General features: G+C 36.9%; 1 protein-coding gene across 1 annotated transcript in view; it reads left to right on the forward strand.

Annotated features, from left to right (window-relative positions):
- The window catches only part of LOC306879225 (dynein regulatory complex protein 11-like), a gene marked incomplete at both ends in the record, with an annotated part of 38,307 nt that extends 17,787 nt beyond the window's left edge, over positions 1-20,520 (forward strand). The window contains 12 exons of the mRNA XM_079432012.1: positions 1,562-1,668; positions 1,976-2,074; positions 3,924-3,988; positions 4,397-4,479; positions 6,387-6,494; positions 12,109-12,308; positions 14,069-14,155; positions 14,999-15,176; positions 15,313-15,551; positions 15,991-16,137; positions 18,927-18,983; positions 20,395-20,520. Coding sequence (XP_079288138.1) covers positions 1,562-1,668; positions 1,976-2,074; positions 3,924-3,988; positions 4,397-4,479; positions 6,387-6,494; positions 12,109-12,308; positions 14,069-14,155; positions 14,999-15,176; positions 15,313-15,551; positions 15,991-16,137; positions 18,927-18,983; positions 20,395-20,520 — 1,496 coding nt within the window. The remainder of the gene's footprint in view (positions 1-1,561; positions 1,669-1,975; positions 2,075-3,923; positions 3,989-4,396; positions 4,480-6,386; positions 6,495-12,108; positions 12,309-14,068; positions 14,156-14,998; positions 15,177-15,312; positions 15,552-15,990; positions 16,138-18,926; positions 18,984-20,394) is intronic.
- Between the last annotated feature and the right edge of the window lie 6,180 nt (positions 20,521-26,700).

Here is a 26,700-nt window from a genome sequence, read left to right on the forward strand (position 1 = left end):
GGACTCCAGATATACAAACTGTAAACAAAGCAGCGCTTACCATTTTGAATATAAATCATTTTAATCTGTCCACCTGTGGTCAAAAATCCACCAACATGGTCCAACTAGTGTCGATGCTGCAGAATAACATGCCTCGACAACTGAGCTGACAGATGCTAAATGTTCTGACTTTGGCCGCCGGCTTGGTGTGTCACTTCGTTGAGGCCTATAAAACCTTAAGACTTTCTAAGAACTTTCTACAAAGTGTATATCAGAAAAACAAAAAAAAAGTCAAATGAGCAAGTATCAAACTTGTTGCTGTAGTTTGAATCTTGTTTTGGCATGGGCTCTATCAAACTTTCGTTGTTTTGACAATGGGTGCACCCCAGATGTCAATGAGTGTTAACGTTTAGAACTGTCCATATTAAACGCCTGCTAGCTGAATACGTCAAATTCTATGTAACACTATTTATTTTCACAACAAACTACAACCACTCCTCATCAACCTGTAATGCAATATAGTAGTCAAACCTTCTTGTTTGTGTTCATGGATTTTGTGAATTGTAATTTCCCTCCAAATCTGACCCGATAGCTCAAAATTTCATTATTGTAGACTATCCAAATTAGGGTGAGCCATGGACATTGATATGTACCGATATGTACAGATTGTACTTTGTATTTGATGTATTATGTATTTTGTTCATTTTTACCCCCCCCCACACACACACACACACACACAAAAAAAAAGGGGCGTGGGTAAAAGGGGGTCTGTGTTGTAGCTTTCACATGTGAATTCCAGTACTAGTTCTGTTTTGATTTGTAAAGGCACACAATCTTACTTTTATGAGACTTGTGTAGTTACATGTGTTCGTGTAGCTCAAACAGTAGGGTTTTTTTTTCATAACTGATAATAATGTTTTTGTTGAATTTTTTCAACAAGTTTTTTGTAAGTTGCTTTGGTTACAAGCATCTGCCAAAAGTAAAGATATTTTTTAGCACTTTCACAAATGTTTGTCCTGGTAAGTTTAGATTAATTTTGCTGTTTATTTCTGTGCATCTGTATGATATGCAAATGGACAAAACAGGGAAAAACAACTTCAGACTCATTGTGAAGTCAGAACCTGACATTCAGTCCAGTTCCAGTTTCCAAATCAACCTGGCATACTGCCTTTAGCCGGGACAGGATGTGGGTGGAAATGGACTTCCTGTCAGGATGTGGCTCGTGAGAGCGCAGCACAGAGTACAATCGTATGCTAAGTTCTCACCCAGACTACAGCACCTGTGCTTCCTCTACTCAGGACACACGCAGGAGCTCTGACTAAGGCCCAACAGACCTCTCTCAGAATTGTTTCCTCCTTTACACACAGTGCTGACTGATGTTCTCCTGGCTTTACTTTGATGCCTTGTGTCCAACTTGAATTTGTTTTCACATGTCAGAAAATGTCTATATGTTGTGCTCTTTAGATGAATGTAATGTCAAGCACCATGGCGGTTTTCCAATGGTATGATCATATTGTCACTGCTGTTGCCTTGTGTTTTATTTAAATCTATACTTACCCTGTGGATTTGTTGTGCGTTGCAGAAGTTTGGCATAACCGAGATGAAAAACAGAAATTCATTCAATGTTTTGATGCTCAATTGGTGCGTGAAGAGAAGAGATTGGAAGTTGAAGAGGAGCTCAGAGTTCAGGTGGGAGCAGAGCTGTCATCAGGATGGGAACCAGGGGCCTGTGATGAAGGAGCCTCAGTAAACACATATTAAACCTGTGTGGGGCCCTCAGCTTCATAATTTTGTCTTGTGCCCTTGTGAATTCAAGCCCTGGTTGGGAGTAAAGAAATCAACACTCTCTCTGCACTACATTTTATAAAAGTCATGACACTCTATGAAAACAAAACACCTCAGCTCCTTCACTTCCCTTATGGTCTAATTAATTCCTTTACATTTTTTTAGTCTTTCTCCCTCTTTGATTTTATCTTTCTCTATCTCTATGTTTCAGGTGGATGAACTGATGTGGCAGGAACTGAAAAACCTTAAGCTGGTGGTAGACAGAGACAAGGGAAAGAAAAAGAAAAAAGTCAAGAAAAGTAGTAAAAAGGTGAATGGCATGCATACTTCCTTTGAGATAAGACATTAAGCACATTCTACATGCCCGGCATGAGTGACAGTGTACAGATGCTCAGAGCTCCCTGATCAGATTCTAGATGGTGACTGGTCTGTAAACCCCTGTAATGTGTCGTTTAGTCCGGATGGATCCAGATCTTGAGCTGTACTCTCAGCCTTCTGTTTATGCACCTTGTGTGAGGGGCCCTGGGCTCATACAGTGATCTGCCCTTATGACCAGGAATGTGGGCTGGACAGAGAATTAGTAAAGGTGTCTTGCCCTCGTCAGATTGTGTTTTCATAGGGCCCCTTTTTCCCACCTTCTCTACCACACACACAGACACACATAAGCAATATATGTCTAGTGGAACAAAGACATACATGCCTGGGTAAAGTACATTCACAAACACGCGCACACACAAGAAGGTTAAATGTGGCTAATTGACACTAATAATAGTGTTATCAGAATGTTGATACTTTATGACTTACTACATCACAACGGTCAATACTAGACATTCATATGCACAATGAACACAAATTATTATCCTAGCAATATCTAGACAGAATAATAAACATAGACAGAGATAAATGTGAATATGTGTGTGGCTGTTTAACTGTGACCTGTAAATATATGTGAATATATAGGTGATCAATCCATGTCTGTATTTCCTGTAATCGGTCAGTATTGTGTCTTTTCCAAAACAAGACACAGAGAAAAAGGCCCCATTGCATGCCTGCACAAGAGCTAGAATTCCTCAACAACATATTTGGTACTCTGCTTGAGTTGTTTTACGCTGAGAGGTTTTGACAGCTAAATCGGTCACAGACGCTGTCGGTCTGACGCATGTAATTTATACACAAAGATGTTTTATCATTAATCATTCTGCAAATGCATGCACACGCAAATCACATTCAGCTCTGCTGGCATAAGTCTAAATTCCATTTTCTCATAAGGTTGGTATATTGAACTTTACTGGAATTTTGGAAAACATGCAATTTGGGTACAGCAAATTAAACATTATGCAACAGGGAGGGTTTGTTTGTCAAGTGAATATGTGATGCCAAACTTGAGCTAATGCTAGCAGGAGTTCACTCTGTCTCTTATATAATTGCAGGCATTAGTGTTTTTAGGACAAAGCTACTGACTTCTCCATTCGCAGAACTCAGACCTGCCAGGAAATGATCTAAAATTCTCCATAAAAATATTTTGGGAAATAACAGTACACTCAGTCCAGTTTTTTCTGAGAAAAAGCAGTGGATATGTTCTATTCCTCACCCAATAAATATTTAGAACGTTTGGTAACGTAGCATCTGAGAAAATACCTGGCTGCTAGTCCTGCTAGTCTGGTTCATTTGTGGTTTGGAAAAGCCCTGAATTACAGCATCTTCCAGGGTGTCTCCGGCAAGCTGCATAAAAACTGTTGTATTAAGAGTTCGTTCTGGACAATCAGGAAAACTCACGCGAAGTGACACACAGTGTAATCGATTTGTTGTTAAGTCAAGTCACCAGATGTTTTTTCAGGATTTCTTCATTTTGGGTGCAAGCACATATGCCACACATCTGTTATTACAATTTTTCATTTTAGGGTCAGAAAATTTAATAAACTGAAACATACATGTACATATTCCTTGCTGTTAAAAGAAAAATAAACTTCCTTTAGAGTCTGACACTAATCTAGGCACACTTTGATTCACATTATGGCTGATTTCAATCTATTTTAATGCAAACCAGAAACATTAATACTGGTTCTGTCATATGACAAAATATTTTGCTACACTTTTTGATTCATAATTATTTTCATATCTTGTTGTCCATAACTAAAAACACATTTTCTGTGCATTAGAAAAAAAAGAAGGGGCGGAAGACTGGAAAGAAGAAGAAGAAAGAGAAGGATCTCACAGCTGACAGGTTTGAATAACCAAACTGGTTTAAAATGCTAAGTCTGTTTCACAGGAATATTGTAATGTAGTTTAATCATTGCTAAAAGAGCACATTTGACCCCTGCCACTGTTTGCACTGGGAGATGTAGATCATATGTTAGACACCAGTGCACTGAGAGAATTCTGCAAGAGAGGGATTGGGTCTTTGGAAAGTGCTCCGGCGTTGTGAGTGTCAGGGTTTGGAGCTCAGGGGGTAAATGGCGGACGTCCATGTGGAGCAGAAGAATTCATGGCTGGCTTTGAATGCTGTGATGTAATAGAAGGTTGCGTCAGATACACAGCATGACTGATCAGATTGCTCTTTTGTTTGCAATGCTCTTTCTCTTGTTCTTTCTCCTAAACTTTCTGTCTGCCTCTCTTTTTGTTTTCCCTCTAGGACCATAGAATCTCTGTATGAGGAGCTTGTAATGGAAGGCTTCATAATCAGGCCAAAGAACATCAAGTTGTCAGATTACATTGGTAAAAACCAAACACAATCACCACTGAGATAACAGTCACTTCTTTTTAGTCTCGAACATTCTGTCATTACCTGACCCAAAACTGGTTTCATTTGGTCAATTCTGCATTGAATTGAATGATAGTTCATTCAAAAATGAAAAGTCTGTCATTACCGTTATTCTGTCTTTCCAAACCCGTATGACTTTCTTTATTTTGCATTTACATTACATGGTTCAAGTATCCCATGTGCCCATGTGGCACAGATCGGATATGACCCACAAACGTGTAAGCAGGAAAAAAACACATGGATTCCAACATTCTCAGATCAGTTTCAGGCCTCAATCAAATGTGAAAATAACTGTTATAAAATCAGACATGTGCATTTGCATGTGTCATGTTAGTGGACAGATCAGATACTTCCCTGTCAGTGCGAGTTGTACGTCATTGAAAAAGAGACAGTGGCAAATGAAATCAACTCAAGTGAACACCAACTGCGATAACTGCAAATTGTGCCATTTTTACTTCCTTTCAGGCCAAAGGTTTTTCCAGCTCAGTTTGTCTTGCATTGGGTTGTTTAGCCAAGCATATAGTGTAAATATATTGTATATGGATCACTTTAAAAAGATGATGTAAACTGGTCATCAAAAGAATATGATATAGTCAATAAATTGGAATTGTGCATCAAGACCTGCAGTGTAAATGTGGCCAAAATGTCTTCTTTTATGTTCCATAGTACTAAGAAAGTCATACAGGTTTGGAAAGACATACGGGTGAGTGAATGATGACTGAATGTTTATTTATGGATGAACTATCCAGTTTAAACTAAACATTACAAGAATATGTAAACATTTCAGTTGTGTGACAAAGTTTCTTCTTATTGAATAGTCTATAAATGGTGTACATATTTCTTAATAAATGTGAAGTATTTTAAATTTGAACATGAAATTTGAAATTTGAAACATGACATTTTTTAACTGTCACTTCATTTTTTGTAACATTCATTCATTCATTCATCCATTCATTCATTTATTAGTAGTATTATAGTATTATACTGGACAATCAGATCTTATAGTCCACCTGTCAATGGTACCAGATCTTCATTTGGCACAAGAAGTTGGAGACCCCTTAAGAATCATTCACTGTGTTTCTTGGCACAGTGTAATGCCACATGAAAAGAGAGACTCTTGTCCCAGTTCAATGGCTGTGGTCACACTTATAGACTCCAAACTGCCTCTGAAGTCATTTGTTTATTAAACATTTCAGTATTCCTGCTGATAATTCTTGGAAATAATTAGAATAGCTAAATAACATAAAATACATAAAGTCAAATCTCAAGAGCTGTAGCTTTGAAGTGAACATTTATTGTACATTGAGGGGTCTTTCCTAGAACAGCTTACAAACACTGCTTTGAGTGGTTTTCATGTGTTACTATTTCTTACATCTCACAAGCACATTGAAATCAGTTAACTCAGTTGTATAGAAGTGTAAATTATGTTTTATGATGCAATGCATTGGCCAGGGGTTCAAACTGGGTTTTACTGCTAAAGCGACTTGAACACAGACACGTGTTCAGTGCTGAATCACATCCCTGTGAACGTGTGTGTATCACAGTGGATTTTATGACTCATCAACAGTTCAACTGCACAGCGTAGCAACCTAATGTTGCTCTAAAATGGCACAATATGAAACCTTAAAAATTTGTTTCTGTTTAGTGTCTTCTTACAGGAACAGGGTGTGGAATTTCAAGTATAGAAACCACATAGACTGCAATGTGATGGAACAACTTGACATTGTTATTTTTTTTACATTCCATGGAAACCAGGGTTGTAATGGTGAAGTGATGCAATGCTGGCAAGCAGACCATTGATGTCTGATGTTTGATAACATATGTAAAGCAGTCTGGCATATGTTTTTCCTTGTCTCTCTAGGTGAATATAGTTACCTGGGCACAACATTGCGGCAAGCAGATATTGAGCCCATGCCATCTCTCTCTGATGTCAGACAGCTCATCGCACTGTATGGCGTCCTGCCTCTGGGTGAGTATAACCAGCTCTGACTAGTCAGGCCTAGTCAACACTGCTTCCATTCATTTTAGTCATTATAAAAATGTGCAAAAACACCTGGTGTCTGGTACTACCCTGGCGACTACTCAAGTCATATGACGTATGATTTGCTGGCCTGCAAAATGAGAGATAAATATTTCTAAATAACTATTTATATGTTTATATAAACATTTATAACCACAACACATTCACAGTCTAGCAAATTTTTGCATTCAAAAGAACATTAGCCTTGTAAAACAAAATCCATATTGTATTTGATCAATAACTTTCATTAATAAGTGAGTGCACAAAGTATATTTTGATTGTTACCATGTATTACCATGTTATTGCAACAGTTACCCCTATTACCATGTTATTGCAACAGTTACCCCTTTTTTATTAATTTAAAAAAAAATGAAATAATTTGAAACTTTAAAAATTAAATGTAAACACTGTGATGCAAAAAAAATAATAAATTGTATTTGAATATATCTTCATATGAAAATTTTAAGAACATGAGAATTACCAGTATTTACAAAACCATTAATCTTACTTATTATTGTTTTAAAACATTCACATAAACTTTCACTTTCAGATGAAAAAGGCAATGAATTTTATAATCATCAATAGGCATGCATATTCATGTTTTATCAACAAAATTTAGTCCATGATGGTGTGTGTAGATATAAATAGGCAAAATATATTTTACAATATATAACATATTTTATTTTTACAGTATTTTTGAAACTGTTCTATTCTAATACATTGATGTGTCTGCATAATCTATACCCCCCCTCCCCCCCAGTTATGTTCCTGTATTAAAACCTATGCATTTTAATAATTGTTTTTATGTATCTCTTCCAAAAATGAACAAAGCTGACCTGAATGTATTATCACGCACCAAACAACTTGACACTATAATGATGAAGAGGCTTTTGAGGGTAAAAAATGCCACTTCTAGGGAACATTATAGTGGCTCACATCAATTTTTCAGGAGCAGTGCTATCAGATCCATGCACATGTTTGGGTGTGTGTGTGGGTGTGTGTGTGTTAGAGTAGGTAACGGAGTGCACTCTATCTGCCCTTCTGAACTATACTTGACCTGAATAAGCAGCTCATGGTTTTTTGTAACTTTCTCTGGAGCGAATGCTTCAGTGCCATAGCAATGCCTGGTGTCCCGTATCACAGGATCAACAGCAACATTCATGCACTTCTCATTTAATAACCCAGCATGGGCTCAGTGGGATCAGCACAGGGATCAGGCAGATAATACACACGCTGTCCTGGTGGGCTGTAACCTTAACAACACTTTGCAGGGAGAGTTAGACTCTCCCTCAGTGATTCGTGGCCCTAGGCAGAAAAAGGTTACCACACAACAGAGTTCAGTGCTAAAACAAAGATGCCTCAGTCAGCAGCGGCAAAACAATCACACACAGGAGTCGGGACGTCTATATCCCTAAAGATCTTTGATGTATAAGAGAGTGCGATGTCTCTCCAGAGGTCCCTCATTGCGGCATTCCCAGAAGAGAGTAACAGATCGTCTACCCTGCAAGTACAAACCTAGATTGCTCCCAATACAGCAAAACTAGAGCAACTAAGTCAGCTTTGTCTACATGAAATGAAAATTCACCCTGTCTGCAAGCTCACTTTCATCTGTATCTACTTTTGAGAGCAATGGCCAAAATATCAAAATCTGATCAACAATCAATGCATAGAACCAAATCCCCACATTTTTTCTTTCCTGATAATCCTTCACAATAGGATGTGCATCACAATATGAAAAAAAAGATCTGTCGCTACTTCCATTTTGTTGTGACTTTAGAAAGGTGGACAAAAATCTTCCCTATCTTTTGTCATTGTTGTCAAAGACTGTGGCTCATCAAACTTAGCAGCATTTTGGCACAAGTTACTTTCTAATTTGACTAATGCTAATACAATATCTGGCCAAGTGTTTTTTACATGTTAGACTGTTATATGCTGTTTATGCATTTAAAAAATTGGCATTTGGAGTTTATAGTTTGGAACAGTTTTAATGGTAAAATGTCAGTGTTTATTTTAAGGACATTTTTGTTTGATTCCACAGACATTTAATTATCCTAGAAGCAAAACAGATGTAGTGCAGCACCAAATAAGTATAAACCAACATTAGCCAACAGGGTTTTTTAGCGGTTTGCTAAAAAGAGGAACAAAGAGAGAGAGTAAAGATTAATCATTAGATTCATTATCCACTTTCTCAATTCCTACTCAGTGTGTGCTTTCTAATAAGACATAAATCCTAGATGTATTTTTGATAATTGTCCTGCCTTGGCCTGATTTATGTGTCTCTCTCTAAAGAGATCAAGACTTGTTAGATCTACCCACTAGATTTAATTTTCTTCCATTCGTTTCTTTTCTGTCTTGTGTTATTACCTACCCATCCCTAGAAATATAATCACTCAAACCATTTTACGGACTCGAGTACATCTGATTTGAGCATATCAAAGCTGGCAGTTGTTAATTGGGACAGTGTGAAACACATGAACTTTGTTGTTTAGAACAACCACTTTGTAGGTTGTAGAAAAGCACAGGTTTCTCAGTGTCCCTTATTGTGCTTGTCTGTAAACCATTTTATGCTTGATAAACTTTGCCGATATTTTGAGTTCGAATGGACTTCCTCCATAACACAATGGCCCTTTTAACAGAGCTGTCGGGAGAGATTAGGAAGTGTAATTCAGTTTTGAATAATCATGTTTAAAACGTGGTGCTAGGGAAGTGTACACGCAGATGCACATTCATTCACGCGTAAACATACACATAGGCTATGCTCCATTCTGCACACTTTCAATGTGAAGTAAAAGCAGGCACTTTGCTGGTGATGGTGAAGTCCATACTTTTGAATGTGCTGCAATGGATGGCTAATAGCCTATGAAACTTTTCTATGAGAGACAAATGAGGTTCCTCAAGGGGGCGCTTACTGGCCTAGAAAGTTGAACTCTCCATTGAACCACATGCAAAACTCAGGATGTTTATTTTACTGGAACCGTTTGTACACTAGAAAGTTATTTTGTTTGAATGATTAATTCCAAGGATTCATACCTGAGACAGCTGGAACTCCTACAGTCTTTATAAATATTTTCTTAAATTCTTATTCAGCTTACAAAAACAACTGTTATCCAACCTAACTATCCAGTTGAGACAATTGAGCATGGTTTGTGCCAGTCTGGTGAAACAGTATTCAGGTACTGTATCTTGATAGCTAAGCTAAATTCATTACCTTATAAGTAATAGTATTTCTTAACTTTTAACTTTATATAATGAAAAATAAATACAGCAGCAGCTTTGGGTTTGCATTCCTTGACACATTTCAACTACAAAAAAAACTGTCAAAAGTAAAGCATTACAAACTCCTTTCTTCATGTGGACAATAGCCCAAAAAGCATGCACATAAGCACACAAAAAGTATTATACCACTTGATTATGATTTTAGACAGGTTAATTCTAATTTAAATTAAATTCTAATGTTATTTAGGATAGTATTTGAATTAGGATGTAACCTAGGCCCTACTCATGCAACACACAGCTGGCACACTGTGGTGATTTTTCTGTTTGTATCGCCCCCTGCTGATTACAAGGAAAATTAGCTGAAAATTTACTTACATTTAGGCCATCCAAGATGTAGATGAGTTTGTTTCTTTATCTGAAAAGATTTTGTGAAATTTAGCAGTACATCACCTGCTCACAAAAGATTAATCCATGAGTAATGAGCACAACTCCAGTCCATCAATGAAACTTCTTAAGGAGTGAAAACTGTGTTTTTGAATAACAAATTCATCAAGGCATTTTGATGGATTTTAAACCATCCCTTCTGGACAAAATATGAGTACTCGAGTACATGAGTGCTTGATCTGTGTATATTTCTCTCCACAACGTTTTACTGGAAAATGCAATAAACATAAATGTTTTGAAATAAAAAATGTTTTAATGATAGATTTGTTTCTTACAAACACACATTCTATTCACAAGACATTAACTGATGGACTGGAGCCATGTTGATTACTTGTGGATTATTGTGATGTTTTTATCAGCCGTCATTCTGACGGCACCCATTTACTACATAGAATCCATTGGTGAGCAAGTGATGTAATGCTAAAATTCTCCAAATCTGTTCTGTTGAAGAAACAAATTAATCTACAATAACATGAATTGCCTGAGGGTGAGTACATTTTCATTTTAAACTATTCCTTTAAAGGGCAATGGTTTCTGGTTATCACTGAGACGTCTAAGAGAGCTAGAAATGTGAGGAAAAATACCCTCGCATACAAAATATGAGCATGTATCACTATAGTTCTTTCCATGCTCTCAATGCCTGCCTCTTATCTCAGGGCAGGTTACACATGCTTCTTTTCACTTCAAGGAGTAGTCCACCCAAATATGAGAATTCTGACATAATTTTCTAACTATCATATCACTCGAAAAATAGCATTCTTCCGTGGAACACAAAAGAATAATTTTGAAGAATGATAATGCTCTTTCTATTCACTTACAATGAAAATTAACTGAGAACATTCAAGCTTCAAAAAGAATACTTAGGCGCCATGAAAGTAAGAATAGGCCACACAAAGTAAAAGCATTCTAATATCTACTATAATATTTGATAAAACTTTGTGTGATGAAATTTAAGTTATTAATTTCCCTTCCAGGGAGAATTTAACATTTTTGATCATTCCAATTTGTTAACTAATCTTTTTTGTGTACTGAATTACCTTATTCATTAAAAAGATCTAACTCAAAACAATGAAACAAACATTGCTACTGCTATCATGAACACAGCAAGAACAGATGGGTGCATGCCAAGATTTTCTGTGAATAATGACTTACTTAATATAATGTTATAAAATAAGGAACACCTGTATACATTTACAGTGCTTTTGGGACTCACTGAGGACAGAGACGTGCATTGCACAGCACCTGTTACGTGCAAGCGTTCCATCTGTGCGGACGTGTTTGTTTGTGCGAATGTGTGTGTGTGGCCGGATGTTTGTGTGTGTACTGGTAGGCGTATGTTTGTGTATGCTTCTGTTTGTGTGTCTGTGTGGTCTCACATCCATGCCCGCTCACTGTGTTCTGAGCTCTGTCCAGTTGGAGCCCTTTTACCACGGCATCCATCAGATGGATCTCACACCACCTGTGTCTTAGCCCTAGAGAGCCATTAAACTATTGTTCTTATATTACTGAGCACCGGCAGCCAGAGCAATCAACCTTTGCTGACATCTGACTTCCTAATCAAATGAGTATAGAGTTCGCAGGATAGTTCCTCCCTGTCTTTAGATATAAATGAAGGATTGGGTGAGGTGTATTAGAGTTTAAACAGCGGGAGTCAAAGGGGATTTTCCTTCTTTGTTACAACAATATTATATCGCAAATTATCACGCAATACTCTTGAGAGGACTTTTAAACAATTACTCTTATTCCACTGGTGTATACAGATGGTTATCTGTATACACCAGTGGATTTGTGCAGAATAATGTCAGTAATATTAATGATGGTAAAAGTGAAAGAGGTCAAGATCGACGATGGGAACATAGAATAAGGATAGAACACTCACTGCTCCCTCTTCTGGTCTCCATAGGCTCTCAGTGCGTCCATGAAAGAGGGCCCCTGATCCGGACTCTGCTACTTACGGGGCCGGCAGGTGTTGGGAAGAAGATGTTGGTCCATGCCCTGTGCACCGAGACTGGGGCGAACCTATTTGACCTCTCCCCTGCAACACTAGCTGGCAAATATCCAGGCAAAAGCGGACTGCAATACCTCCTGCACGTGATCTTCAAGGTGAGGAGAAATCATCTGAGTACTCTCTCAGAATATACCTCCTGGGAATATAGAAAGCCAAGATTCCAATGTTGAAACCCCATAAGCTTCTTTTTGCTCCATGTGTCATAAAAACTGATATGTGATTGATTGCTGTGCATGTACTGTAGCTTTGCATCAGGATTTAGACGTCTTCTAATATGGAGTGTAACTTCAGGCTTTGCGTGATGTTTTTCTGTTTATGAGAATTATTACTTCCAAACATAAACACTAATGCAAATGGAAAAACGTTCCTCTCTGTCATCATGGTAACAAAATACTTTTAAAAAGACGTTGTTTACTTGATGCTTAACATTTCAAGAAGTGTTTAGTACTGTACATAAATAAACTTGCGTGTTTAACCTAGGAGGCCAAAATTGTATCCCCACATTATCTCTTCCCTTTAGTAATAAAGCTTTAGTAATAATCGCAGAGCATAGACAGATCATATCAATAAAGCGCTGTGAAAGTTGTGCTGTTGCCCACCAGGATAATTTATTGTGGTCCTTAAGAGAGGGAAATACCAGGCTTGGAAGTTCTACTTGAAGAACTGTTCCTGAGAGCATTTGGCACAGCAGATAAACAAGGCAGGATGAGGCAGGGGGATTCTGAGATTCTGCACTCAGCATTGTGTTGGATGGTGGTCTTTCAGCACCTCTCCTAATGCATGCTGGGAATAAAACCAGGTGCCAACATGACTTCCTGCTCACTTAGCCCTTTTTTGAGATGAATCACTTCTCCAAATTCTTGCCCAATGCAAAGCTCTCTTGTTATAAACAGTAGATGAAAGTTTCATTTAGGGAGTACTGTTCCTTCTAATTTGTTTTTGACTAATATGCTGTGAAGGCCAAAACAAATCCGACTAATCCAGAAGGCTAACTCAAATATGTGTGGGAAAATACGAGCTAGTGATTTCTTGAATTACAGCTAAATTAATATGCAGCATTTCAACTGGCGGCAATCCCCATATCCATTGATTTTCATTATGGAACTGAATCTGTGAAATCTTGTGTGAAAATATGCAGTGCTGATTAATTCGCTATGGACTGCATCATAAAACAGAAGCCTACAGAGATATATAAAAAATTACTAATATTACTAATAAACAGATATTTACTGATATGTGATATCTGATAACAAATATAATACATATTAAATATTTTATGTATGTATATACCTTTAATATGATGCTATTTTAAACAGTAACTAAAAACATAAAATATACTATATGCTGTTAGTGTTTAAAAAAGCATCATCTACCAAAAATCTAGTGAATAATTAATAATAATAATAATAATAATGTTATTATTATTAACATATTTGTTTGTCCACTTGTTAAAATATTTATTTATTTATTCTTCTTTTTTCTTGTTTATTTATTTATTTCTTTAAAAGGGGGGTGGGGGTTCTGCTCAGATGGCCAAATTGTCTCATCAGATATTAGGTTTTGATCAACAAACAATGAAAATTGGAGGGAACATAGTTTATGGGTGTATGTGGGGTTTACAGAAAACTTTGTTAATCAGTAGTGAACAGGACACATTGTTTTCAGTCAAATGATATTAAAGCATGCACTCACTTCACTAATGTGTTACCATGTGTTTTGGAGGCAGTGTTGATTACAGTCATTGTTGTTTCTCCTCTGGCCGATAAGTGATTGTTTGTGAATGAGAGACCTGATGATTGTTTGTGTTGTTGTACCGTTTGGCCTGCGTTGGAGGAACATTGTCGTGTTTTGGCAGGTGGCTCGGCAGCTGCAGCCCTCAGTCATTTGGATTGGCGACGCTGAGAAAACATTCTACAAGAAAGTTCCAAAGCTGGAGAAAGAGGTTTGTCTACCAGCAGGGAGAGAATATGTCAGCTTATATTCACAGTCAGTAGAACACTTACTAAATAAACTCATAACCTTCAGTCCATCCCAGCATACAACTCTAATACCAGACCATCAGCTGTGATATTCTTCTTCATTTGCTAAGTCCTTCATTCACAGTCATCCAATGTATGCAAACGTATTTTTAAAAATGTTGTCAATGTGAGGAGGTGGCCTCTGCTGACCTCTTGTGGTTAAAGATGAAGATACACTGTGGTAATATTAATAGAGTGCTGCAGCAGACATATTTTTGTAGGCCAACCTGGAAATTAGCATCACCCTGATTCCATCAACGAAAAACCAACAGGATTTTTTCACTGGCTTTTGGATTATTAAAGAAAATAAGCTCTGTCACCATCAAAACTTTATGATTCTTACATGTTTTGCTCATGATCACAAATGAACACAACAAAATGAGCTTTGAAGCCTAAATACAATCGCCATTAGTAAAAAGCTACATGGCAGCTATTAATGAACTACACGTCTACAACAACTTTTGCAATCATATTTAGCCACTTGTTAGTAGCCGCTTTTTTCAGTTATCACAAGAGGGTACTGAAGATTATGTTGTGGAATAAAACTTGAAAACCTATTAGGCTTGTGTTAACCACAGCTAAGGCTTTTCTTGAAATGCATTTCTGGCAGTTCACCAAAAACCTATTAAAAAAAAATAACTCTTGACTTTGAGACAACCAGAAGTGATAAAATGCTAACTCGTTTCAAGGTTTAGGCCTAAAAACATCTCTCCATAACTGTAGTGTTTTCTTCAGTTCAACTTTTTCTTCATTCTGTTCTTTTCTAGATGGAACCCAAAAGACTAAAAAAAAAACTGCAGAAGGTCCTGAAATCTGTTAAACCAGAGGACCGTGTAGTAGTGCTGGGGACGACTCATAGACCTTTTGATGCAGACATAAAACCTTTCTGTAAAGTTTACAAGAAGATCATTTTGATCCCTAAACCAGATTATGCTTCAAGATTTAGTAAGTAAACATCTGTGTCTTTCACATAAGTTACTGACATATAGTTCAGTTTGCATTTCTATACTAAAATCTGCTTTATTGTATGTACATTATATGAATTTAAGAGGTGACAAACATATGTATCTTTAATGTTCAGCTCTGTGGAAGGAGCTGCTCCAAGCAGGTGGTGCTCAGCTGGGCCCTAAACTGGATCTGAGCTCTCTAGCTAAAGTCACAGATGGTTACACTCAGGGTCACATCCTTCAGGCGATCCAAACTGTCCTGAACTCTCACCGCCTCAACCAGCAGACCAAGAGACCCCTCACTGCGATGGAGTTCATCCCCTCTCTTGCAAGGCAAGATCCTGTCTACAAAGAAGAGGAGGAAGCCTTTAAGGTCAGTTTTTTGTGATACTTTCTGGAGAGGTGCATGTTTTGAACCCAGCTATATACACTGTACAAAATTATAAACGCAACACTTTTGTTTTTGCCCCCATTTTTCATGAGCTGAACTCAAAGATCTAAGACTTTTTCTATGTACACAAAAGGCCTATTTCTCTCAAATATTGTTCACAAATCTGTCTAAATCTGTGTTAGTGAGCACTTCTCCTTTGCCAGGATAATCTATCCACCTCACAGGTGTGGCATATCAAGATGCTGATTAGACAGCATGATTATTGCACAGGTGTGCCTTAGGCTGGCCACAATAAAAGGCCACTCTAAAATGTGCAGTTCAGCTCATGAAAAATGGGGGCAAAAACAAAAGTGTTGCGTTTAGAATTTTGTTCAATGTATATAATGAGTGTACAATATGTTTGTATTTTCTGTATTGATAGGCATGGTACAGCCAGACACCACTGGGCAAAAAACGGGCACGAGCAGCTAAGGCCAATGAGGAGGATCACAAGAAAGGGAAAACTAAAGGAGGAAAATCACAAAAGAAAGAAAAGAAGGGAAAGACTAAAAAAGAGAAAGAAAAAGAAGTGAAAATGGACATTCTTTTAAACTAACAAAACAGGTGACAGTTTATGGTCATCCAATCAGAGCCAAAATTCAAATACATCCACAGTTTCTATTCTGGCCAGCAGAGGGCATGAGGACATCTCCCAAAGAAGAATCTACTTATGTCTACCAGTACTGTGTTTAATCATTTCCTTTTTTGCTCAACAAGTACATTTTGTGGGGTGTTTTTTGTTTGTTTTGTTTGATTTTGGTTCTCATCTGTGTGTTTTGTTAGCATCATGTGTCTTCTCTACAGTTATTTTGTTGACTAATTATGATATTTCATACTTGAATTAAGGACTTTGCAGTAGTAATGCTGTACTACTGTAGTTTTCTGCTGCAAATTTGGCATTGTTTTTTAAATGAAATAGCTTATTAGAAAAAAAAAAGTTTGGTATAAAGTACAAAGCTGGGCGTATTGTTTAATATTTATTTTGTGGTATTTTTTTAATAATGTGATTTATTAAAACCTGACCTGAAGCCAGAGAGCTGTTAAAGGACAAACCTGACTTAAAATCTTCTCTCGTGACAATTTCCTGAAATATATAATATAAAACTAGAAAGTATAATAATGTATAAATGTTGTTGTCTTGGATAACAAAATATGAAATCAAAGGGCAATTAGTTTAGAGAATAACAGCATACCTTTCATGCAAAAAAAAAAATTCAGACTTGATAAAATAATAGATATAATATTTATACTGTAAAATTAAGACAAAGCATTTAGACACATTGTGGTCATAAAACTACTATTCTGTCATGACAACTCTCAGGGGGATAGGCACATGACAATGTTTGGTCTTGGCGGAATAGATCTGCTACGCTACTGCTACTGCTGCTGCGGCAGAGCAAGTACCGAGAATTGCTACTGCCAATACATCCACAACATGCTGCTGTGAGCATGTAGGAAATACTGCTGCTGCACATATAACATATATGAATAACCCCCATATAGCATACATGAATCATCTCATAGTAGATCTATACAGGTGGAGCTGGGGAAGGTGGAGGGTAACTGTTACAGCAAACAAAAGCCAGGTATTTGAATATTGAGCAGTGAGCTCATTGGCTACTGATACAGGAGAAAACCAATCAGCTGTGCCATGTGATAATGATGTCATTAGGTCAGATTGAGTTAGACCTATCGGACTGCGCCATCTAGAGTTTCATGCCAGAACTCTGTATTTGTGAAATGGTTAAATGGATAGTGAAAACTCATCATTTACCCTCATTTCTTATATTTTGAAGAATGCTGGTAACCAAGCTGTTTCCATTCCCATTGACTTCCATTGTATTTTTTGTCCATACAGTGGAAGTCAATGTGAACCAAAACTATTGGTAACAAGCAACATTCTTCAAAATATCTTCTTTTGTCTTCCACAGAAGAAAGAATGTCATGTTTGATGTGAGGGAGAGAAAATTAAAACAGCATTTACATTTATGGGAGAACTAGCGATACCTTTAATTTAGTTCTGAAATAAAATGCCACCTTTAAATTAATTCATTCATTTTAAAGTGTGGCTAAAAATTCACCCAAAAATGTAAATCATCATTTATTTAACATCATGTCATTCCAAACCTATATGACTGACTTTCTTCTGCTGTGCTGCCCAGAAAAGAGAAAAAAGTCATACAAGTTTGGAATGACATGAGGGTGAGTAAATGATGACAGATGAACTATGCCTTCATTAGTTTAATAGCCACTTTTTGCTCATTTGTAAAAACATAAAGAGAGCAAAATATAAGCTATATAACACCATAAAATCATGGCATTATATGGAAACTCTCAGTATCACAGAGCTTGCTGGCCCATGTAATCTTCAGCCGTACTGTGTCTGCCAGAAGGGCTGCAGTGCAACATCTCTGCCCAGGTCTCCGAGTATTTAGTGTTCAACGCTTACGAGACAGCCTGCTCTGCCAAGCAGCTGACCTACTTCCCTTCCTCCTTTAGACTCCTCTTCTCATGGGAGCAGATGCCTGTTTTAAATTCCTTCATTCTCAGTAATCTGTGTGCTACCCCTTGTTTGCAACATAATCAACTCCCTAATTATTATCCCAGGTCATTCTTGGTATGTTTTCCCCTCTGTCTGTGAGTGTGTTTTGGCATGCCTTGTTCTATCTTTATCCCACTCTTTGACTCTGATCCTACCGGATCCCCTCCTCCTTCTCACCAGGTTTATAGGGCATGACAAACATAGTCACCTCAATGTGCTCTTTGTAGCTTCAGCTCACATCTAATTGAATTAATCAGGAATACGTATGCGTATGTATGTGTGTGTGTGTGTGTGTGTGTGTCTGTGTGTTCTAACCCAAAGATCAAAAAAGAGCCCTAAAGCTGGGTGACATGTTAAGAGGAGTATGTTTTTTTTTTTTTTTTTTCTTGAATTGCTCATTTAAATGCAAGATGCACATACCCATGTGCACTGGCTTATATTTGCACACCTAATTACTGAAAATAAAAAGATGATTTGAAGTAATCTTTTCTGCAGTGCTCTTCATACTGTTTTTAATTAAATGCCTCGTTTGACTGTGCATTATTCTCATAGGTCATTTCCCCTACACATTTCTCCCCTTCAGGAGCACTAATAATTAAACATTATTCAGATTGGATTAGTCAGATGCATCTTTTTGTCTCACTGAGACCTGAGCGCAGACCTTTCTCGCCCCGTGGCTGTTGCTGTAAAATAAAGTACAGCAACTCCCTCATTTCAAGGAGCCTTTTAACCATTGTTTTGCAATTACTATTTATTTCCCTGTCCTGTGGCTCCAGGGTCCTGGGCTTTCTTATGCAGGGCTTCCTTTCCTGCAGCAAGCGGTGACCTCTGAGGTACTGTTTATAGTGATGCAGGCTTTACAACTTTAGCAACCCTAGGTTTGGCCTAGGGGCTGAAGGGTGAGACAGAGCCATTAAGAAGTTGTCCCTGATTTAATGGAGATTGTTAAAGTGAGCCTTCAAAAAGGCCAGATGACAGGAGATAACTGGGAAACTGACCCACAGGATAGCCTCTCTTAAGCTGTCACATTTGACTATCCCTGTGAGCTGAGTGCACAGTTTGCTTGTTGGGAATGCACATGCATATGAGATAGTTTACTGTTTTGTAATGGCTTATTTTTTTCATAAAATGACAAAGAATTGGTGGCTTACAGTGTTACTATGAAGAAGACAAAGCAGGAGATCATCTGAGAAGACTCAAAAGCTTTCTAAGTTATATAGATGGATAGATAGACATAATAAAATAGTAGCTGAAATATTAGTTTTGTTATCGCGGGAATAAATTACATTTTAAAATAATAAAATTGTAATAATATTCCACAATATTACTGTTTTACTGTGTTTTATCAAATAGATCATTCAGTTTTGTAATAGGCCAATTCTCAATGGCCAACTTCCTATATGAACTGCAGTTATTTAAGGTGAACTATGGATGATTTTCGGGTAACAATGAACAAAATTGCACTATTCCATGAGTGCAATCAAAAATCAGTGCTATATGTTCTTGCTGTACCCCCAAACCAGTTTTAGGGCTACAGATTTAAGTCAGGTTAAGTCTATATTTTTGGACAAGAATGCTGATAGATGATAATAAAAATGAGCTGTTATGAACCATACAGACATCAAACTTAAGAGGTTAGGTAGTTATTTACATTTGTTTATTAATATTATCATGTGTTAATAATACTTGTACAGATCAGTAGTTTGATGTTTACTTAATTTGATCAAAAGATGTTGATCCAGGAATGTCTTGGCAAAATCACGGCGACCCAAAGCACTATGGTAAGCCTACAATTATATATATTTTGAGCTTTTGGGTCAGATTTGGTGGTAAATTTCAAGTTTATGTCAGCAATTTTGCTACTTACAGTACTTGCTCAGACAAAATATCTTGTAAATCCTTCTTACTATCAGCAACTAGATCCACATTGAACTGGTATACAGTGTAGGTACACAATGTGATAATCCACAATTTGTATATACTTTATTTTCTGTATAGAGCCGCTGATCTACTAAATGCTGTCTTGGGTGCCATTATATTAAAAACTGGTGGGAAAGGAGGTATTAATCTCATTATCCTTCAATCTGTTAGTCCAGAGATTTTTTCAGATTACTAGATGGTGGATCTATGAATTAGCATTGTAATATAAATAATAGCGTATTGATCTAGTGGTAGTAATTATGCTTTGAAAAAAAGAGGTTTGTGCTCTAAACCTTCTGCTTTGCATATGTGGTGGCCTTACAGTGGGTGATGGACACTGACGTTGTGGCAGCACCAGCCTCATATGAATACTTCATATCAGCTAATCGTGGGCTTCAGGACCCTTCAGTGGAGAGGAGAGAAACCACAGTCACCTCCTTTCTGGAATAATTATGGAGAAGAGAGAGAAAGAACAGTTAGCCAGCTGGGTATTATAAAACAAAGCAATTAATGTTATGCTAATTAGTCCAACATCATATAATTCTTTATCATTTGCTAATCATTTGTTAATTAGTCTGACTTTTTAATGCAGCAAATCAAGAGTAATTAATTTGAACATATTCTAGTGTTTAAAAAACTCTAAACTAAACTCTGAGTTTAATTCAGCTTCAACCTGTTTTACACACTGTTTACATAATGCAGTTTTCCACAAATGCAACATGAGTCACCTGAACAGTAAAAAAAAAATAGGCTTTTCTTTGTTTGAAGAGATGTTTGGGATTAGGGAGCAATTTACATGCTTTTTACAAGCCGTTTGTCAAACAGTGTAAAATGGACTCAATAAAACTGTCTAGGATTCAGGCCAGTTGTTTGGATGAGAGAGACCTGGCTACTCAGGCACTTCAGATATTCATTACTCAAACAAGGACTTACCTGGGGAGGAGAGCAGACTGGTTACACCTTTATAAATACTTTAAAAGGTCAGCTGTTTATGCTGCTAGCGGCTCAGTCCCACAGTGAGAGTGACAGGGTAGGCAGTGCTACTTACACAGAGGGGCTGTTGAACCAGGTGAGTGAGCAATTAAAGTCCAGGTGTGCTTCATCTCAATTACACCGCTGTCCTGCCACTTAATGACCAACCAGCCTGCCCCGGTCAGAAGCTCCAGCAGGGGAATCTGGGAAATCACAGGCCACTGCTGCCGTCTTTTTGGACAGGGGTGGGAAAGCCCTAACATGACTGTTTTACATCCTTGAGAAACATAAGTGCAAGTGATTATCCACATAACTCTTTGCCAGGTCAAAGTCTGACTGCCTCACGTCATTAGATCACTGGAGACTACATTTATTTACAATGACAATGATGTACTAAAAAAGGTTTTACTTTGTCTTTTTGAAAAGTTTCACATACAGTATTTCATACATGCTCACAGCATCATGTCTGTGGATGTATTGGCAACAGCAAGTCTCAGTACTTGTTCTGCCGCAGCAGCAGTAGCAGTATAGCAGATATTTTCCTCCAAGACCAAACACATTAACATTACCATGTATATTACCTCGCTAAACTCTCTGAGGGTTGTGGTGACAGAAATGCTGTTCTTTTAATTACTGTATCAAAGAATCTGAAAAAGTTTATCACAGTTTCATTAAAAATATTAAGCAGCACAAGTGCTTTCAACTGTGGTAATAATAATAATAATAAATGTTATTTTAGAACCATATGAGCATATTACAATGATTTCTGAAAAATCATGTGACACTGAAAACTGGAGTAATGGCTGCTGAAAATTCAGCTATGCCATCAGAGGAATAAAAAAATGTTTTTAAATAATGAAATAAAATAAAATGTTAAATTGTAATAATAATTCACAATATTACTGGAGGGGTTTCTGTATTTTGATCAAATAAATCCAACCTTCAAAAATCTTACATTAAGACATCTTACCAATTTCTGGGAACTATTAATTTCATTTTTAATAATATAGCACATTTTACCCTACAGTTGTCAGGTGTTTTATTACACCTGTTTTTTTAAATGGACACAACAATTTCACAACAAGATTCCTGTATATACAACATTTGAGGTTTAAAACAGTTTTTCCACATCACCAACTCTATCCTGAGGGTCCAGAAGGTTCTGCACGTGAAGGTCCTGCCATTCAGGAACATATTTTTTGTGAGTAGAATCCTCAAGGACATCAGTTAACATAGGGAATGTAGATGGTTGCATAATTCTGATCTGAGTGGCATATATACTCTGAATGTATTCCACCCCTGTGCACCCTCGTGATCAAGATCAACACACTGTAACCTTGAGGATTTGTTATTATGATCATGGAAACATTATAGAGCCCAATCTGACACAGTGACCTTGCCAACCACAGACATTTAGAATCCACACCCCCTTGTCACACCAGCACTTACACACACGGTTACACATATTCTCATATGTTTCCAAGCAAATGTTCATTAAAAAAAAAGAAAAAAAATATGCACACATAACTCACCATAGTAAGAAAGAGGTGATAAAGGGATGATGCATGTCCCCAGAAAGCAGATACAGCATTTAGATATTCTTTTGGATGAAATCATTATTAAAGAACATGAGGGAAGAATGTCTCTTATATTGCTAGTGCAGACATGCTGAAGAAGCCAATTTATCATTATGACCAGACCCAGACTGAATATGTGGCCATAGAAATTCATAGAAAATGCAGATTTCCACATAATTGCTCATCATTCACAAACTTCTACAGTTTTTCCCACAGGAGAGTGCAGATGACACACAAGTGTCCATGACAAATAAAAATAAATCTTTTAAAAATTTAGTATAAAATATATGTGCCAAGTTTGAATGTAAGTTTCATATTGCATTTCATATATGTTATATATATATATATATATCTCATGAAAATTTTTAAAAAGTGATATAATCATTAAGGTTAAATTATTCACCCAACATCAAAAATTCTGCCATTACAGTATTTACTCACCCTCGTGTTACTACAGTTCTGTATGACTTTTCTTCTGTGAAACACAAATTATATTATTACAAATTATATTTTTGTAGAACATTGGTAAAACAGAAAAACAGATTTGGTTACCATTGCCTTCCACTGTATGGACAAAAAGCACTGAGACACACTTTTTTCTGTTCCACATCCACAGAAGAAAGAAAGTCATATAGGTTTGAACAACATGAAAGTAAGTAAATAATGACAGAATTGTAATTATTGGGTGAACTATCCTTTTATTATATCAAAAATAAAAAATTATTTTAAAATATTCTTGGTAAAAAAAAAAAAAAAGTTGCCTTGTCATAAAAAGGTCAAATAACGTGATATTTTAAAAGACTTTATGATTTAGACATGAGGGTCTCCAAAGGTCTTCTCTCAGTTCCTGTTTTATGCTTTTCTTTCTGTATGTTGCTTACTTTGCATGACTTTGACTTGACAGATAAAATATTATCAAATATTAATGAGAAGTGAAGCACAGTTTTTTTTAACTAAGTTATAATAATTAAAAGATTAAACCAAAGCCAGTTCATAGCGTGTTCTTTTTTCAGAATTCCAATCAAAATGAATTTAAAAACATGATCGTTATATGAATTGGATTTTGAGTGTATTTTTGACTAAATTAAAAGATCTGGGGGGGGGGGGGGGGGGGTACCATGGGGACAGTACCATGCCACTAACCCTTGTAAACCTACAAGAAACAAATTGCTTTATGTCTGAGACAGTCTCTGTGTGTTCTGTAGGATGGTGTTTTAGTAGCAAGAGGCTTGGGTTCTATAGTCAAACTCGTACAGAATTCATTAGCAAAGAAAGACTCATTAAAGCTCTGGAGGTCTGAGCAAACCGTGGCCCTCTCCTCATAATGATGTTGGATCCACCAGCATTGAAGGAACTTTACACTATATCAAACAGATATCTGTACAAGGTTAACTCAACAGTTTACATTATCTCTCTCTTTGTCACAGTCTGAATCTTGTTGTCTATTTCATTTGGGGGAAAAAATTACCTATCTGTTTTCTCCGACGAAAAAAGGTGGTTTTTAAAGTTTATATTTCACACAGAAGTGGAAGATCATTGTACAGGTGAGGTATTATTGCCTAATGAGTGCTATGTTCCAGTCTAGTTTTCAGGTGTCAAAGAGCACATGAACACGTCATGTCTTGTCTAGCCAAGCAATAGCAAGACAAACTCAGTCTAAGGTACTCAGGTTAATCAAACTGACTGCTCTTTAACTAAGGGAGGAAATTAATTGGGTCTGTTTTAACCTAATTGTAGCTTTAATTATTTATTTACTTATTTATTATTTATGGGTGTCATTATGCGTATTAATAAATGTGCTCTGGGAAGTGTTTGAGGTTGAACTCTCAAGAAACCTAATTTTGAAACGTTGACAGGAACAGAGCACTGAATGTTGACCGTCTCGACAGCTGATCCCGTGGATGTCCTCAGCCAGAATGGCTTCAATTCAGCTTGTTAAAGCGAGAATTTGATGTCTAGTCATGGAGCATGGTGTCTGGTTCTGAAGGTCTGTGGAGAGTGAAGGCTGCTGATGCTTTTGAAATGACTATAATTAAGGCACATCTGGATTTCCGTTTCATGGGCGTTTAAAAGTTGCTTGTGATTGACATGTCTGGTAGTTTTGCGTAGAGGCATGACAATTGAGGCTATTTCATTTGTGGTTTCAAAGTTCTCGTTTCTGTTCTTAATCTAATTCTTCACAGTTATATAGAAATTGTGTTCATGTGAGAGTTTATACTGCAGGCTATATCAGTCTATACAATGTGACTCCATCTGAACGCTACTGACTGTGACTCTTGTTTATAATTAAACATATTGTCAGTATATTTTACTCAGAGATCGTTACACTTCGACACGTTGAACATGGTTTAGGCTACTGTCTGATTCTGAAACAAATGAGTATTTTGTGTTTTTATTAGATTTTTTTCATGACCTGCAGGCGGCGCTGTGGATTAATCTGACTGATTGGAACAGTAGGCTAAATCTTCTGTGTACTGTACAATAGTTAGGGAGAAGAGCAGTGTTGTAACACATTGTTATTCAGTAATACGTAGTAACTCAAAGAAGTATGTATTCTTGTACATATCTGGTTAAAAACAGTTTATTCATTCACAAAGTGGAGGTGTAAATTTGTGTACAATGTCCAAAGAGCGGTTGTTGCTTAACTTACTAAAACGAGTTGAACCGATTGGCATTTTGTGCATGAATTTATTGTAGACACATTTACTTTGTTATGCAGTCTTCTATCACTGTCTATCCCCTTCTTTCTTTTAATTTGAAGCTTTTTCATAAAAAAATGTAATAAAAAAGACAAATAGCAAATAAAATGGGACAATTATATAAAAGAAATACATAAAACATTATCTAGTGACTCAAAATATGACAATGTGTGTGTATTATGTTTAAATAACCACTGTGGCAAATGTGCATCAAGTACACTGGAAAGTGTTACAACCCTCGCCATCTGGTCAGCCATGATTATATTTTCTTTCTTTAAGAAGAAAGAAAATATAAATATATAATGCTTATATAAGAAAGCCTGCTGAGATGCTATATCATGACTAACATGAACACATAACTTATAACTAGATATAACTACACAAAAAAAGGCAGCATGCTGTCAATTCTTAGTGTCAGTTTCCTGAGTTCAATGACTGCGCTGAATGAGCTGGCATGTTTGTGGCGATCTTTTATAGATGCACTTAGATGCAGTATTGATTTCCTTGAGCCGTACAAGACTGTATGTGTGAGGTGCTTTTGGCAGACTGATGGTGACAGTATCAGAATGTTGTTTTTGAGGATTTGTAAAGCCATTCTCTGCTGCTTTGTGTATTTGAACAGAGCTCCAGTGTGTGTGGGGTGCTAATCCTGTGCTATCATTGTGCTTGCCCCTGTTGTTCATCTGTCTTGAACGTGCCCTGGGGGTGCAAAGCACTGATGCCTCACCTCATTTCCTCACTTTAATAAAGCAAGATGAAATGGACCATGGTACACACTTGTGTCGTGGTGTGATCCCTTTAATGTGAGGCATATTAAAATTGTAATGATGGTTTGTATTGCACTTTATTGTAGGGATACTGTGTTGAGCTTTGTGTCTATTTACCAAGTATAACTGGAAATGAAAATGTGTCCTTAGATATAAATATATGTCTCACAAAACCAAATGACATAATCAAGTGGGAGTCTGAACCGATGTGAAACACATAGTGTAGCTGTGACACTGACCTGCCTTTTACACTCCATTCAGCCTGCACTTGCCAGACAGTGTTTGGATTATTGCTTCTGTCTGCAAAGACTTGAATGGAATTCTTGTCAACCATTTTTTGATTGATGTAAAACGATGTAGTAAACAATATTAAGATGGGGCAAGTATGATACAATGGGACTAAATCCTTTTATGGGGTGTTTTCTCCCAAAACACCAAATTGCAACATAAAAATTACAGCACTTTCCAACCCTTGTGAGAGAAAAAAAGTGTGCGCATATGCAGATAATATAATATTAATGAAATGAAGGGCTGCTTAAGTGAACTTAGAGAAGGTACACTTTCATGAATGTTTCTTAACACTTAAATACTCCTACTGGTTTCAATAGAAAGGAC

Source organism: Barbus barbus, assembly GCF_936440315.1.
Source record: "Barbus barbus genome assembly, chromosome: 13".
NCBI classification, from domain to species: domain Eukaryota; kingdom Metazoa; phylum Chordata; class Actinopteri; order Cypriniformes; family Cyprinidae; genus Barbus; species Barbus barbus.